Consider the following 16,925-nt stretch of genomic DNA (forward strand, 5'->3'; position numbering starts at 1 on the left):
ATAATAAAAATAGGGCTGGGAGTGTAACTCGAAGGTAGAATGACCCTGGGTTCCATCCTCAGTACTGCAAAACAAAAACAAATTATGTCATGTTCATAGAATTTGGAAACAGAATAACTCATTTTTCAGGTAATAAAAAGCAAGCCTCAGAAAAGTCCAGGGGCTTGGCCCACGCTCTCAGAAGCCCCATGGTGTTTTCACTACTTTACTGCCTGGGTCTGGGAGGACGCTTAGCTAATGAGCTGGTCCAAGAGGAAAATCAACACGTTAATTAAGAAGGAATCTTCAAAAGGTGCTTTTCAGTCGGGGTGTGGGGGGGAGCCTAGAAGCCGCGGCTGCCCACGACAATTAAGAAAAACAGTGACAGAAGGAGACGTTCCTCTCAAACGTGGTGGAGGCTCGTCCCTGAAGAGCGCGAATCTGTGGCGAGGGAAAGGAGAGCGAGCGCCTCTGCACCGACCTCTGGCCTGAGCCTGCCGGGCGGCCGGACACAGCTGCTGCAAGCTGTGAGCGTCTCTGTGCAGGGCCGGCAGTGAATGGTGTGGGGCCTGGGTCTCCCTGGGAAGGGAAGAGCCTGGCCAACACAGGGCTTTGGGGAGTAAACTCTGCTTGGAGCATGAGGCAGAAAAGTATCCGGTAGCTTGAGATAGCATGAGTATATGGATTCTTCGTTTTCTTCTTTTTTTCTCTTTTGCAGTACTGGGGATGGAACCCAGGGGCATTCTACCTCTGAGCTACACCCCCAGCCCTATTTTTCCTTCATTTACAGAGTCTCACTGAGTTGCAAAGGGCCTAAAATGCTGAGGCTGTCTGAGAACCGTGACCCTCCTGTCTGAGCCTCCCAAACACTGGGATTACAAGTGTGCGCCGCCACGCCCGGCCTATGGATTCTAATAACTAAACTCAAGAGTATTTTTGCTCTCCTCCTCTTCTCCAGTGCTCTATCCCTGAACTTCAGCCGGTACTTTTTTTTTTTTATCTTGAGACATTTTCTCCCTAAGTTACAGAGGCTGTAACGTGCAACCTTCCTGTCTCAGCTTCTCAAGCACTAGGATCGCAGGTCCGCCCTGCCATGCCCGGCTAGTCTCTTTGCAAATCTCATTTGTGATTCTTACTTTGGAGGCAGATTTCACCAATAGCATAATATTGAATATTCTCATAATAATGCTAAACATCAGCCTTTAATAAAGATTAACATCTGAGCTCCAAGTTCTCCTGCTTGGTCACCTCCGCATGTTTGGCATATTTGAAGTAATATTGCTTTCTCCATCAGTCATCTTTGTCATACCACTAAAATGCCGTTGCTTTGATAGTCAGTAGAGCTCAGAGGGCACCTTGTCCTTTTCTAGATCTAGAACTGAACTGCTCTGAAACAAAAGTGGAGCTTCTTGCCAGGCGCGGTGGCGCACGCTTGTAATCCCGGCACTTGGGAGGCTGAGACCGGAGGATTGTGGTTCGCGGACAGCCTCAGCTACTTAGTGAGGCCCTCTGCAACTCAGTGAGACCCTGTTTCAAAATAAAGAATAAAAAATAGGGCAGGGGCATAGCTCGGAGGTAGAATGCCACTGGTTCCAACACCAGTACTGCCAAAAAAAAGGGAAAAAATGGGGCTTCTTCTTTCCTTCCTTCTTGTATCAGAGTATGTCCGTTGTGTCAACTGAGGCAATATATATGAGCGTTTGAGAGAGTGGTCCAGGTTCACAGACTGGGCTCCATGCTGGTTCTGCACCACATCCTTAAGATGGGCATGGCGGCCGTTCTTCCCATGGTTCATTGTGAGGCTGGATGCCTGGCAGCGTAGACTATGCCTGCCTCCCGGCAGGGACTCCAATGGCAAGGTGAGTGTCAGCTAATGCCAGTAAGAATCATGCTTGTCACCGTCATGCTCACTGTGCAGTTAGGCCGTTGCTTCCTTTTCCTTACCTACAGGACTCTGGCCGAACGTTCTGCAGGCCTTCCTGCACATCTGAAGTTTGACTGGAGTATCTGTGTGTGTTTTTCAAATGTCTGCATTGCATTCTGGGGTAACTGTCACCCTGGAGTTATCATCTGTGCCCATTAGAGGGCACTGGTGCGCACAGGACCAGAACAGAGCAAGGTGGTGGTGGTTGCCTGGCTTCTGAGTCAGATGGCCAGGGCAAGGGCCAGCTTTTACCCTTTTCCTCAAATTTGGAAGGAAAACAGCAAAACCCATGCCAGCCATGTGAGGTCACCACACACAGCTGACAGCCACTGGCTGGGGCTGAGGCTAGAGAGGTGCTGGCTAGACTACAATGATAAACTCCCATGATTTGCTAATCTAGGTTTTAAATTGAAGAATTTTATAAGCATGTCTTGAGATTGTTACTTAAACAAATGGATTGATTCAAGATCACCTCTCAGCCTTAGGAATCTACCCATACTTGTACTCATCTTGCAACTGCCTTGTGAAGGAGTTCGTTTGGGAGTCTTAGCTGGATTTTATAACTAATTACTTGCTATTGTTTTATTATCTATTTTATTTATTTATTTATTTATTTATTTATTTATTTATTTATTTATTTATTTTTGGTGGTACTGGGTTTCCTGGAAGCCTTCTACCTCCAGGCTACACTCCCAGACCTATTTTATACTTTTTTATATTTGGAAACAGGGTCTCTTAAGCCAGCATGGCTGGCTTCAAACCTGCGCCATTTTCCTGTATCTGCCTCCCAAGGACAGGGATTACAAGCGTGCGCCACCACGCCCAGCTATATTTTTATTTATTAAATTAAATTAAATTTTCTTTTTTACAGGTCTGGGGATGGAACCCAGGGGAATTTTACCTCCGAGCTACACCCCATGCCCTATTTTTTATTCCTTATTTTGAAACTGGGTCTCACTAAGTTGTGGAGAGCCTCACTGAGTAGCTGAGGCTGTCTGTGAACCACAAGCCTCAGTCTCAGCCTCCTGAATGCTGGGATTACAAGCATACGCCACCACTCCCGGCTCTATCTTTATTATTATTATTATTATTATTATTATTATTAATTTTTGTGGGTCTGGGGATGGAACCCAGGGACATTCAACCCCCAAACTACACTCCCTGCCCTATTTTTTTATTCTTTATTTTGAAACAGGGTCTCACTAGGTTGCAGAGGGCCTCACTAAGTTGCTGAGGCTGTCTGCGAACCGCGATTCTTCGGTCTCAGCCTCCCGAATGCTGGGATTACAAGTGTGCGCCACCACGCCTGGCTACTTGCTATTATTTTAATCAAGAGGTTGGATTTTGTACAAGACTTTGAAGAACTTTCATACAATTTCACCTGGTATTGACAGTTCTGTCTGAAGGAACCACTGCAAAGCCAAAATGCCTGATAACCCTGAGTGGTTGCTTCCTAGAACCCCCTCCAACTTCTACTTTCTGAAATACTTCTCTCATACCTAGAACAAAGCTTCGTTATTTTGAAAATTCTGTGGTTTGCTTCTTCGAGATCTTTCTACCAAATAATGTTTATCTTTATTTTTTGAAAATTTTGCCCCGATTTCAAGTGTCTAAAGGAGTTTGCAGTAATCATCACATTTGCTGCTTAGGGTTGGCTTAATTTTTATGTTAAAGAATATACAGAACTAGCCGGGCGTGGCAGGCACGCTTGTAATCCCCGCGCTTGGGAGGCTGAGACAGGAGGATCACACAGATTCGAAGCCAGCCTCAGCTACTTAGTGAGGCTCTCAGCAACTTAGTGAGACCCTGTTTCCAAATTAAATATAAAATAGGACTGGTAGTATAGACCGGAGATAGAAAACCCCTGGGTTCCACCCCCAGTACCACCAAAAAAAAAAAAATACACACACACACACACACACACACACACACACACAGAACATGCTATATAGTTTTTTAAAAGCCTCCCTAGCCTTTCATAAAGATCTTACAGTGGATGGACTGTACCCTAGGTGTTACTTACATACCTCTAAACCCTTTTCAAGTTTAAAATATCTCATACTTGTCTTCCACGTGGTGTTGGCCTCATGCCCAGAGGCACAGTCCATGAAATGCATCTATTGTTAGAGGTGCCATGGTCTTGGACTTGTTGAGACATTTCTTCGGGAGGGAAACCAGGGCCTCTGCTTTATAGTGTATATAAGAGGCTGTCATACAAGCAGCTCAGCAGCGTCAGATCTGCCCAAAGCAGGTGCTGGATGTAGCACTATATCAGGACTCCCTCCTTGTCCTGGTAATCTTGAGAGAGAAAAAGTGTGCTAAGTGCACCAGTTAAGAAGCAATGGCATATTTATAGTCTGTGCCACCAAGGAACCTAAAATTAGATGGAAACTGGCCAGAGGTTCTGGATTGTGGGTGGGGTGGCATGCGTGCTGTGTATGTGCCTCACTGGAGGTACGATGCTTCGCCAAGATGTCAAATATTCACGACTCCCTGCCATTATCACCATTCAGCAGGGAAGGAAAGCAAAGCTCAGAGAGCGTAAGGAGCTGCCCAGGAGCGCACGGGCTGATCCCATCTGTGGGCAGCGTCTGGCAATGCAGGGGGAGGAGGTGGCTTTCAGAAGGAGAATCCGAGCCAGGCATGGAGCACATGCCAGTAGGCCCAGCGCTTGGGAGGCTGAGGCAGGAGGATCACAGATGTGTAGTCAGCCTCAGCAACTTAGTCCTTTGAAGCTTAGTGAGGCCCAGTTTCAAATGAACAAATAAGTGAATAGATGAGTACGTCAGTAGGATTGGGAGTGTGACTCAGGTAGAATGCACCTGGGTTCAAGCCTCAGTCTCACACACACATACACACGCACACGCACATGTGAGACATTAACAAAAGATTAGATTGCACTGGCAGAATCTAGATGGAGCCAGTAAGAATTACCCTGCTAGCTGATAGCAGATGATTGGCAGAATGCTGGTATCGACACAAAAGGTTCAGAAATGAACTAGAGTCGTGAGGCAGATGTGTGGCTTTGGCCTCAGCACCCACAGCCATGCGTGGGCACCATCCCCACCTGAGCTCCGCTTCTTTGTTTTTTTGTTTTGTTTTGTTTTGTTTTTGCATGTCTGGGGATGGAACCCAGGGTCATTCAACCTCTGAACTACAACCCCTGCCCTATATATTTTTTTTATTCTTTATTTTGAAACAGGGTCTAAGTTGCAGATGGCCTCGCTAAGTAGCTGAGGCTGTCCGCGAACTGCAATCCTCCTGTCTCAGCCTCCCAAATGCTGGGATTACGAGCATTCGCCTCCACACCCGGCTGGAGCTCTACTTCTGATCTTAGCCATTGCCAGTTCTACAATAGTCTTTTACAGAGATCAGGAGTTTGCTAAGATTCACAGCCATCTTAGGTAGTGGCTACTAACGTTGCTAGGCCCTGTGTAGAAAAGACTCCGTCCGGTTTGAAGGGCACAGGTGTTGTGCACTGGAGAACAAGTCAGGCTCTAGTCTTTACCAGCCACCTCTTTCTTTAGCTGTCTTTTGGCACACCTGATCTCTCTGTAGTCCAGTTATTAAAGGGCAAGGGATTCTTTTAGTAGCAGTGAACCACTAATTAGGCCTGCGTTATTTTGTCTTCAGTGGAGGCTGTGGCTGAGCCATGGTCTGTGATAGACCAGCCTTTGCTGGGCATGCCCCGCTCATTCTTCCATCCAGGACCACTTTGATTTGTTTGCATAGGTACCTGCCCTGGGCTGAATGTTTGTGACCCTCCCTCCAAATTATATGTTAAAACATAATTTCTAATGATAACATTAATAGCCCTATGGCTTTGGGGAGGTGATTGGGTTCTGAGAACCTTATAAAAGAGGCCTAAAGAAGCTTGTTTTAGCTTTCTGCCATGTAAGGATACACAGAAGGCATCATCTGAGAAACAAGCCCTCACCAGATACAGACTGTACCATGCCTTGGTCCTAGGACCGAGTCGCCTCCAGAGCTCTGGACTCTTCCAAATGGTCCTGTCTGAGGTATTTTGTTACAGCAGCCCTAATGGACAAAGACAGCACCATGTTAAAAACAGGCAGAGTACAAGTGAGCTCTTGGTGCTTTTGCACCACATACGTTAACAAATGTATTTTAAATAATTAGAAACTTTAGCTAAATGGTTTTATTTTTTAATTTTAATTTTTATTTATTTATTATTTTGCGGGTCTGGGGATGGAACCCAGGGGCATCGACCTTCGAGCTCTAACCCCTGCCCTATTTTTTATTCTATATTTTGAACCTGGGTCTCACTAAATTGCAGAGGGCCTCACTAAGAAGCTGAGGGTGTCTGTGAACCACAATCCTCGGTCTCAGCCTCTGGAACGCTGGGATTACAAGCGTGCGCCACCGCGCCTGGCTAGCTAAATGGTTTTAAAGGTATCACCAACTTTGTTTTTTACCCCTCTTTATCAGGGACAAAATGCATTTGATGTAGGGAAAATATCGGTTAGATACTGTCTGTGTTCTGCAGTTACTCCTCAATCCCAACTGTGAGCGTTAAAACATCAGATTGCACCGCTTGGCTTTTTTATTTAGTGTAGAACACTTAAACTAGCAGGAACTTATAAGTAATTACATTCATGGAATGCTTAACTTTTGCATCATTTTAGTTGGTAGAATAAATTATCCTCCAAGAATAGGACTGAAATATGTAAGTGTTTTATATTCTTAGTTTTACTTATATGTTTTGAGTCTCCTAAATAAGAGATGGGGAAAAAGTCTCCCCAGTTAAACTTGAATTGCCAATTGGGAAGCGTTAAGTCTTTAAAAAGTGTTAAAGCATTGCGTGGTGGCACATGGCAATCCCAGTGTGCTGGAAGCTGAGACAGGAAGGTGACAGGCCTGAGACCAGCTTCAGCAACTTCAGCTCAGCAACCTAGCAAGACCTAGTACAAAATCAAAGGGCCAGGGGAGGTAGATGCCCTTGGGTTCCATCCCTAGTGCCACACACACCTGAGTGTTAAGGTAAACTGCTCCTCTGTGGCCTAATAGCCACCCTCTTATACAAAACCCAGGCAGCTGGTTGCTTAGCTGTGCATAAAATGAGGTGAGATTTAATTTAGTCATTAATGCATGCAGTGTTTATACATAGAAGGACTTATACTTTTAAGAGCCGATTAAAGTCCTGATAGGACAGCTGATGAAAGATGTAATTATCAAGTGTTAAGTTAGTGTCTAAGTAGTTCTTTGAAAAAGTTTTCCTGGTTTCCTGATTTTTTTTATGGAATTTTGACAACAGACTCTCTTCATTGGATAGCCTTAAACATTGAGCAAGGAAGGACACTGTTTTTATGGCACGTGTGGCTGTATTTCATTGTAGGTGCTGGACTGGATTGAGAACCACGGAGAAGCATTTCTCAGCAAACATACCGGTGTGGGGAAATCTCTTCATCGTGCCAGAGCTTTGCAGAAACGACATGAAGATTTTGAAGAAGTAGCACAGGTAAAACCATGTCTTTCACTGTTTTTCTCTTAAACACCTGTGAAGGTGGTTTTGAATTAGAGTTTTAACCACATCTGAGATGAATTACTGTTTGCCTGATGTATTCAAGCTGATTCAATGAGATCAGACTCTCATTTCAAAGTTGAAGTTGTCACCACCTAAGCAAAAACATGGTTGAGTTTCTTGACCCTTGGTAAAATGTGATGTACTGGAAACAAGTATGTCGTGGATGTTTGGGACAAACTGTTGACTAGTTTGTGATACTTTGATTCATTGTGAGAGAGGAATAGTCCTTTCCTTGCATTTCTGTAACAACGGGGGCCAGCATTGATCTTGACCTGTTCCAGCTCTGCTGAGTATGTGTGCTTAGGAAACGGGAACCAAGAGCACAGTTAAGAGAATGGCGTATGTGGAGTTTGAACATTTACTGTAATAGAGCCCATAGGACACATGACTTGGATCAAGTCGCTTTTCCTCGCTAAAGTTTTCTGCTCCGAAAACTCTCTCACACACACAGACACCCCCCCCCCCACACACACACACGTTATAAGGAAGTAGGGAAAACTTACTTTAAAAAGAAATTTAGACAGGACAAATTCAAATTGGACAAAATGTGGTACAGCTGAAGCATATCACAAAATCTTTTTAAAAAACAAGAGAAAAATGACACTTGTGAGAATGACTACAGAAAGACGACTTTTCATCAGGAACCATGAGTTTCTTAAGACAGTAGATGGATTTTGAGAGAAAGTAACTTCAAACCTTGAATTCTATACCCAGCTGCACTATCATTCAATATTGAGGATGAAAAATAGATCAAGACTGAGTGGGTTTCCAGCTCAAATATCATCAGAAAAACAAAAGTATTTGCTAAGAATAATGTTAACTACCAACTCTAACTTAAACTCCTTGAGGACAGGGATTTGTTTTATTCAGTTCTCTATCATTAGCACCCAGAACAATTCTTGGTCTTTTTAATTATTCAGCAGATATGTTGTGAATTAATTAACTGGGTAGCTAAAAAGGAAGTATGAGGAAAAGGGCTGATAACAACAATGGACAAAGAATTTGGTAAATATACTTTAAGATTAAATAATTGACAATTTTAATAAATGATGAATCTGGGAAGTAGCTAAAACCAGATGGAACTGAAGTGCATTTCCTTTCGCATGAAAGGTGGAGATGTACTGTGAGGAAGATGGAGGGAGGCATTGTGTTTGGCTCAGATTTATTGATTTATGCATGTATATTAGCATTTTTTGAATGGCCACTAAAAGTGTAAAGATGAGAGTGTTGCTTTCAGATAATTTGAAAGGGAAAAATATACAGAAAACCAGATAAGAAAAAACTAAGAAAAATGACTCTGTATGAACAAAAAAGAACAATAAGAATCACGGTAGAAGTCACAAGATACAGTAGTTTATCCCATAATATCAGTAATTACAGTGAATGGAAAATAGATTATACTTGTAAAAGAGGTTCTCAGAGTGAATGTCTTTTTAGCATTATGCCGTATGTTGTTTTCACTGGGGACACCTAAAACAGAAATACCCAGAAAGTTTGAAAAAAAAATAAAAGATATTAGAAAGAGATCTACCTAGAAAATACTGATCATAAGAAAATTGGTATAGGACTATTACTATGAGACAAAATACACTTGAAAGCATAAAAACCTTGTTAGAAATGAAGAGGACTGGCCGGGCGTGTTGGTACACACTTGTAATTTGCAGTACTTGGAAGGCTGAGACAGGAGGATCACAGGTTCGAGGCCAGGCTCAGCTGCATAGTGAGGCTCTCAGCAACTTAGTGAGACCCTGTTTCAAAATAAAGAATTAAAATAAATACTAAACAATAGGGCTGGGGGTGTAGAGGTAGAATGCCCCTGGGTTCAAACCCAGTACCGCCAAAAAATAACAATGTAGTCTCAAGATCCGTAAAACAAAAATAAGTAGGACAACCCAATGGCAATGTAAATTGATAATGTTTTACATCACAACTAAAAGATTCAATTATGCACTAGTCAGAGAATTAAAATATGGGAGAGAACTAGCGGGGCGTGGTGGCACACATTTGTAATCCAGCGCTTGCGAGGCGGAGACAGGAGGATCCCGCAGGTTTGAAGTCAGCCCCACTGGCTTAAGAGACCCTGTTTCCAAATAAAAATAATATAAAATAGGTCTGGGAGTGTAGCCCGGAGGTAGAAGGGCTTCCAGGAACCCCAGAACCACCAAAAAAAAAAAAAAAAAAAAAAAAAAGGGAGAGAGCTATAGGATAACAAATTGTACCTAAGACCTGTTCTGTGAAAATGCCTTTAAACGGTCATCCACTTTATATGGCTTCGTGTATAAACTGACAACCCCAGCTTTTCTGCTTTGTTGATCTAAAGATATGAGTCAGAAAAGCTGTGCATTTGGCAGTTTTGCTGCACGCTTTATGTAACTTTGGACCGTTTCTCTTGTCCACGTTTCTTGCGGTCTCCCTAGTTTCATTTGCTGGGAAATATTTTGCTGCCTTCCTGATTCAGAAAAGAATATGGAAAACGTGCTCTTTATTTTTTTATTAGATGAGGTACACTGCAGTTATCATATTACTGTGCTTTGCGGATAAATGTGAAATTTGGATCATATGAGTAAAGGCTTTTTAGGCACCGAGGAATTTAAGAAGCGAAGTTTCTGCAAGTGGCGCAGCTCGGTTGAGGTCCCTGCCTGGGCTGCCCTTGCCTGCGTTCCTGAGCAGCTTCCAGCAGGAAGAACCAGCGCCTACTGAATTTTCTCTTGTGTCCCTCTCAACCCCTGCAGTCTTTCTCTCGCAAATCTACATTAAAGAAATGTCTTCTGTGGCTAATCTTGTCGTGGGAAACGTGTTTGCTCGAGTCTAAGGCAATCTCGAGAGCTCTCCTCACAAGTTCTTAAGAGCAGCAAGTGAGAAAACTTCCTTCCTAGAGAATGCTGTTGCAAGCAGAGGGTCAAAGCAAAGGTCATTTGTGTTGTGGGCTGCCTCCCACTCCTTAGGAGAGAGGCCGTCTAGCTCATTCTGCCGTCCAGCCACATTTCGGTCCTTGCGCATCACCTCGGGCTCCTTCACAAGTGTGACTGCTCTGCCCTCTCACCTTCGCCTGCTCTCTGTCAAAATAAATTATAACAGAAGTGCCTATGACAGGTGTCCAAGTCCATGCCTGTGTGTTATGAGGGACTAAATGCAGGGGCACTCCATCTCTGAGCCACACCCCCAGCCCTATTTTATCATCATCATCATCATCATCATCATCATCATTATCATTATTATTATTATTTGTTTTTGCATGTGTTTGTGTGGTATTGGTGTTGAACTCAGGGTTGTTTTACCTACGAGCTACACTTCCAGCCCACCCCCTTTATTCTTTACTTGAAACAGGGTTTCACTAAGTTGCAGAGGGCCTCACTAAGTAGCTGAGGCTGGCCACAAATCTGTGAATCTCCTGTCTCAGCCTCCCAAGTATTGGGATTACAAGTGTGCACCACCACACCCAGAGTAGGTTTGTACTTTACACTTGTGTACTTTTTGAACAGATTGGACTACCTTAAAGCAAAGGGATTTTTTTAGTACTTATTAAGGGGACTTATTTCATTTTTTGAAACATCCAAAAAGGTAAAATAAAGTTTGAGATTTAGACAGAAGTGATTTTCTTTTTACAGTTAAGTTTAAAGGTTGGGGAGTTTGTGTCTTGGGGTTGTATTTGGCCGATTTCTCTGTACAATTAATTTTAAATTGGTCTTAGAGATCTCAAATTAGCCATTTATTCAATAGATTTTATCCCAGCAAATATCTTTAGTGTATTATATATGGTGTGATGAAGTTAAGAAAACATAACAGACTAAAAAAGGAAGTAGTAAAAATCTATGGTCGAATTCAACTGAAAATGTACTAAATATAGATTTATTATATAGAAAAGTCCTAGTGTTCTGGGAAGGAGGAACCCAAAAAGAACTTCGTGTTTGCTTGGTGGAAGCGAGCCGCCCAGCCCAGTGGAACTTCTGCAGGCACCTCCTCGCTGCAGGGGCCCTGGTCTCAGCCTTTATGTCAGACATGGCTGTGGCCTCCTCAGGAAGACCTGGGATTCATTTTGCATGCAATTTTGCAGAGCCAGGAACCTCCTATGACTGATCTGACGCCCCATTCCTTTATTGCTTGCAGCGATTGCGTGTGGCACTCAGAGGCACAGTGAATTTGTACATACTAGTGTTAAAACTTTTTAGAAAGGCTTTCCATATGAAACTTTTTTCAAGTGACTGTCAGCAAGGAGGGTGGTCTTTAATAGTTCTTTTTACCTTCTAAGTAGTTGTCTGAGTCGATGATCCTTTGGGGATTTAAAAAAACAATGTGATTATAATAGCAGGGAGGTATCTTGGATGTCATTGCTGAATCCTGGACACAGCTCTTCCATGACTGCTCTGTGAGTGCTGAAACTACCTGCCTGGCTCCTTCCTGCTCATCTCCCGAGATCCAGATTGCCTTCAGAGATGTAACCTGTCACAGAGCCATTTCCATCAGCAACTTTTTACACGTGCCACATAATTATCTCGTCTTTTTCAATAACAGTGTGTCATTAAGGAGGGCAGAGACCTTCAGTTCATTCTAGGTCTCAGAAGATAAACAGATGTCTGCACCGAGCTCATTCATCCTTTTGCTAGGAGGATACTGTATCAATGATAAGCAACTGTACAAAATGCAGATAGAATGCCTTGAAGATCTGCATATATATAATAGATTGTACTTTGTACCACTTTTAGCATGCCTTAAAATTCTGCATATATATATTAGATTGCTACTTGGTACCAAGTCCAGTTTTTAATATAAGATGTATTATTTATTCTTTAAAAGAAATTAATACTAAGCCAGGCATAGTGGCACCTGCTTCTAATCCCAGCATTCTGGAGGCCGAGACCAGAGGATCACGGTTCATGGGCAGCTTCAGCTACTTAGCAAGGCCCTTTACAACTCAGTGAGACCCTGTTTCAAAAGTAAAAAGACTAGCCAGGCGTGGTGGTTCACGGTTGTAATCCCCGCACTTGGGAGGCTGAGACAGGAGGATCGCACAGGTTCGAAGCCAGCCTCGGCTACTTAGTGAGGCTCTCAGCAACTTAGTGAGACCCTGTTTCCAAATAAAAATATAAAATAGGTCTGGGAGTATAGCCCGGAGGTAGATAGCCCCAGGCTTCCACCCCCAGTACCACCAAAATAAATGATAAATAAATAAATAAATAAATAAATAATAAAAAATAAAAAGACTAAAATATAGAGCTGGGGGTGTAGTTCAGAGGTACAAGGCCCCTGGGTTCCATACCCAGTACTGCAAAAAAAAAATTATATATAGTAACAATAATAATATCAGGGAATTCAGGACAGGTGATTTGCTATCAAGAATTTTCTTTAGATTGACATGTATTTACAAGGTGTCAAATCTTCTCCACCGTTTACCCTTCTTAGACTTTCTAAAACTTACTAATATGACTGCTGCGTTCTAGCTGTGCGACCATCAGCAGGTTACTCACTCCCTCAGAGCGTCCCTGGCTGTACATGACACCTAATGCCGCCTTTCACTAGCTTGCTAGGATGAGAATACATTCAAAAGAAAAAAATGCCCGGCACTCGGCGAGTGCTGAGAGCACACGGGGCCGGCTTTGAGCTCTTTCGTCCTTCCCATCGCCCAGCCACAGGGGTGGACTCAGGAGACCTGGTCCTGATGTCGGGGGTGTATTTTCCCGTGACCCGCCTCACCGTGTTGACCCCCACCCACCCCACGAGTTGAATCTCTGGTCAGAGGCCCCCGCTGTAGGCAGTAGCAGCAGGTCCTGTTTGTCATGCAGAGTCCTCCTGGGCTGCTCTTGGTGGTTTCAGTTTTACAGCGCTGCCTGCAGCTCACGGTGAATTCGTCTTTGTATGTGCTGGGCTGATGGCGGCAAGCTGGCCTCCTGGAACACTTCCATTTTTCCTTTCTGGATGAAACAACGGTCTTTGGGGATTTATGTGCCTCTTGAAGGACAATTTAAATGACCCGGAGTTTTCATTTGTACCGTGGATGTCTGACCTTTCTTTTGGATTACATTTCCATCGTAATAAAATACCTCGGAAGATTCCTACATGCCGCTTTCTTGTCTGTTGTGTCTAGATTAAAGTGTTCAGGCCTGTTCTCCACCTCCCCTCTCCTTCTGAGGTCAAAGAAGCCCGCATGTTCCCTGACACTCAGTATAGCCTTTGGCCATCTTTGGTAAGAGTCAGGCTGTAGCTGCCAAAGCTCGTCGGCAGCGAGTAGCTGGTCGCCGCTGCCCGTCGGCCTTGTTTGCCGAGTCCTCCCAGTTACACATTTTAACATACTTCTCCAGAAAAAGAGGAAGCCATGGGCCTCCCTCCCTGGCCTGTCCCTACTTTAACTCCTGTAATTCTCATGGCAGGGGTGAAGGAAATGGCCTCGAGGCAGTATGGTAGGCAGAAGGGAGAAGGCCAGTCCCTCTGTGGACCACACGCTGGCTCCTCCCAGGGACCCCGTAGGTCAAGTGAGCGGCTTCCTGCGCAGGGAGCCTGGCCAGGCCGTGGTGCGTGAGCCGCCCCAGGTCTACTGATGGCCGCGGGCCGGTCACGTCTGCTCTCTGTGCCTCTGAGTCCTCAGACGGCGAGTAGGGGTAGAATAGTGTCTGTGTCCTGGGCGTTGAGAGGCCAGAGTAAGCGCCCAAAAGACAACATTCACGCCAGGACGGCTTCTATCAGCCCTGGAAGTAGACGTGCTGCCACTGCTGAAGGATCCAGGGAGGGCCTGGCCAGGGCTTCCCAGTGGCCAGTACTGACTGCCTGCTGGCACCCTGTGCCATGCTGACTGGAGCCCTGGACACTTCATGCAACCGTGCTTCCTTCATGTGCCAGGTGAGAAGTAGGATGAATGGCATCCCAGCACTCAAAAATGCACTTGTTCAAGCCAGGGGTGGTGGTGCACGCCTGTAGCCTCTGTAGCTGGGAGGCTGAGACAGGAGGATTGTAGGTTCAAGGACACTCCGCAACCTAGTGAGACCTTGTTTAAAAAACAAAAAATAAAGTGCTAGGCGTGTTGCTTAGAGATAGGAAGCCCTATCTGCAGTATCTCTCCTCTACCACCCCCCAAATGCAGCTGGCCCTTTAGCATGCTTATAATTTGAGCACGTTTACCTGCTAGCAGAGGTGGGAAAGCTTTTTCAAAAACCCAGTGTTGCTTTGCTGTTGGGAGGCACTGTCGTCTGAAGATCCATTTAGCTAATGAGAGGTAAATGACTTCACAGCGGCAGTGAAGATAAGAAGCGCAATTCCGCTCTCCACAAACATGGGTCAGCGCTGTTCCGTAGACAGCTCGCAGCACCTTCAGGCTCGTCCAGCACCCAGCCGCCACTGGGCCTATGTCGGCGTGGCAGAGCCCAGCTCTGAGGCCACGAGCAGGCGGGGGACAAGCAGGGTCCCCATCGTCCCTGGCAGAGCACCCACGTGCAGACTTGGTAGGAAGAATGCGGGCAGACCTCCGCAGCTGACCTCGTGCCGGGACAGAGCCTGTGCCCAGCAGCCTCCAGCTGGGCCCGCAGGGGTCTTCATTTGTGCTCTGTGAGGTAATCCCCAAAAGGCCCTCCGGAGTTTCAGGAACTGTTCCACAGGTGAAACCTGGTTTTAAATCTGTGATATACACATACAACATTCACATCCTCTTTTTTGCACATGCATGCATGCATACACACACACACACACACACACACACGCACACTTTTTTGTGTGGGTCTGGAGATGGAAACCAGAGGCATTTAACCTCTGAGCTACACCCCCTGCTCAATTTTTTATTCTTTATTTTTGAAACAGGATCTCACTGAGTTGCAGAGGGCCTCACTAACTAGCTGAGGCTGTCTGTGAACCGCGATCCTCCAGTCTCAGCCTCCCAAATGCTGGGATTACAAGCATGTGCCTCCACACACATATTTTTAATAGACTTTATTTCAAAACCGCTTTAGATTTTGAGACTAGTATGGAGTCTTTAGAGACTAGTATAGACCAGTATAGAGACTAGCATAAACTAGTATAGGTTCCCATACGCTAAGTCCAGGTTCCCCCAATATCTTTTTTTTTTTTTTTTCGGTACTTGGGAGGAACCCAGGGGCATTTTACCTCTGAGCTACATCCCCTAGCCCTATTTTTTGGTCTTTATTTTGAAACAGGGTCTCACTGAGTTGCAGAGGGCCGCACTAAGTAGCTGAGACTGTCCACGAACCATGACCCTCCTGTCTCAGCCTCCCAAATGCTGGGATTACAAGCGTGTGCCACCACGCCCAGCTCGCCCCATTATCTTTAGCATGGTACATTTGTTATAATTAATGAACCACTGTTGATATGTTACTATTAACTTCCTTTGTTCAGGCATTCTTCGTTTCTCTGTCATATCGCTTGTCTAATCCAGGATCCCATGAAGGGTTCCACGCCGCAATTAGTTGTCAGGCCTCCTTGGGCTTCCCTTGGTTCCAAGACTCTTTTTGATGGTTAGGGTACGTCCTCATCATTCCTGCCATTTTTCTAATCCACAGAGTGCAGAGAGAAGTCCTCATTAGCCGAGGCCTGCTCTCTGCCTGGCCCAGTGAGTCTCCGGGGAGCGGGAGGTGGACCTGCGCGTGGCCGCAGGTCAGTGACGAGCCTTGCAGCTCTCTGACTCCCTCTCCTGTCATCTGGCTGCTTGGTGCAGATGTTGATGATCAGACCCCACTTCTGACGTGTGGCCATGGCTTCTCGGCAAGGGTCATGGGAACAGACAGGCCCAGGGCCCTGCAGGCTCAGAGCCGAGCCTACTTCACCTTGGAGCAGTGAGTCGATGTTTATAAAACGCAGTTTTGCCGAGACACAGCTCTTTTGAAGAGAGCAGTTTAAGTCCTGCCTTAATTAGTACATTTTAAGAATTTCTTCAATATCTCTTAACTCATTTCTAAAGCGTTCTGAAAGACTAATAGTGCATTTAGCAGTACCTACAGTGTACTCATAAAATTTCCAGAACATTCTTAGGAGAATTTGGTACCAAAAGAAAAGTCCAATAGTCTCCTAGATCGACAGGAAGGAAGTGACGGCAGCGGACCTCGGTGCGTAGCAGCGCGTGAACAGGCTCACCGCGTGGAGTCGCACCAGCCTGGATGTGAACCCTGTTTTCCCCATCCTCCTTTTCCTCTCAGGCTGCTGGCTGCCCCCAGACTTGTCTCCTTATCTATAAAGTGGGCTGTGGTTTGAGGGCCCACTGTGGGGTGGGGGCGCCTCCAGCTGTGCGGTTGATAAACAACGCCCACACCAACTTGCGAATTCTCTGTGGATGCCACACCCCTGCCCCAACTGTGACCCCAGAGCCCCTTGCTCTGTAATGGGAATTAGTGTCTTCACGGTGGGAGCCACCTTCACCAATCGCACCCTTTCTAACATTTTTAAAGACTTGCAGTCAAGTTGGAAGTACAACACAGAGAGCTTTCCCTTGCACGGTTTAATAAGTACTTCTTACCAAGAAAGGACATTTTACCGCACAGCCTC

General features: G+C 45.2%; 1 protein-coding gene across 1 annotated transcript in view; it reads left to right on the forward strand.

The window, feature by feature from the left end:
• Positions 1-16,925, forward strand: part of TRIO (trio Rho guanine nucleotide exchange factor) — a gene marked incomplete at both ends in the record, with an annotated part of 341,738 nt that overhangs the window by 171,490 nt on the left and 153,323 nt on the right. Inside the window, one exon of the mRNA XM_080704883.1 lies at positions 7,260-7,382. Within this exon, the coding sequence (XP_080561009.1) occupies positions 7,260-7,382 (123 nt within the window). The remainder of the gene's footprint in view (positions 1-7,259; positions 7,383-16,925) is intronic.

Source organism: Muscardinus avellanarius, assembly GCF_963383645.1.
Source record: "Muscardinus avellanarius genome assembly, chromosome: 1".
Taxonomy (NCBI): domain Eukaryota; kingdom Metazoa; phylum Chordata; class Mammalia; order Rodentia; family Gliridae; genus Muscardinus; species Muscardinus avellanarius.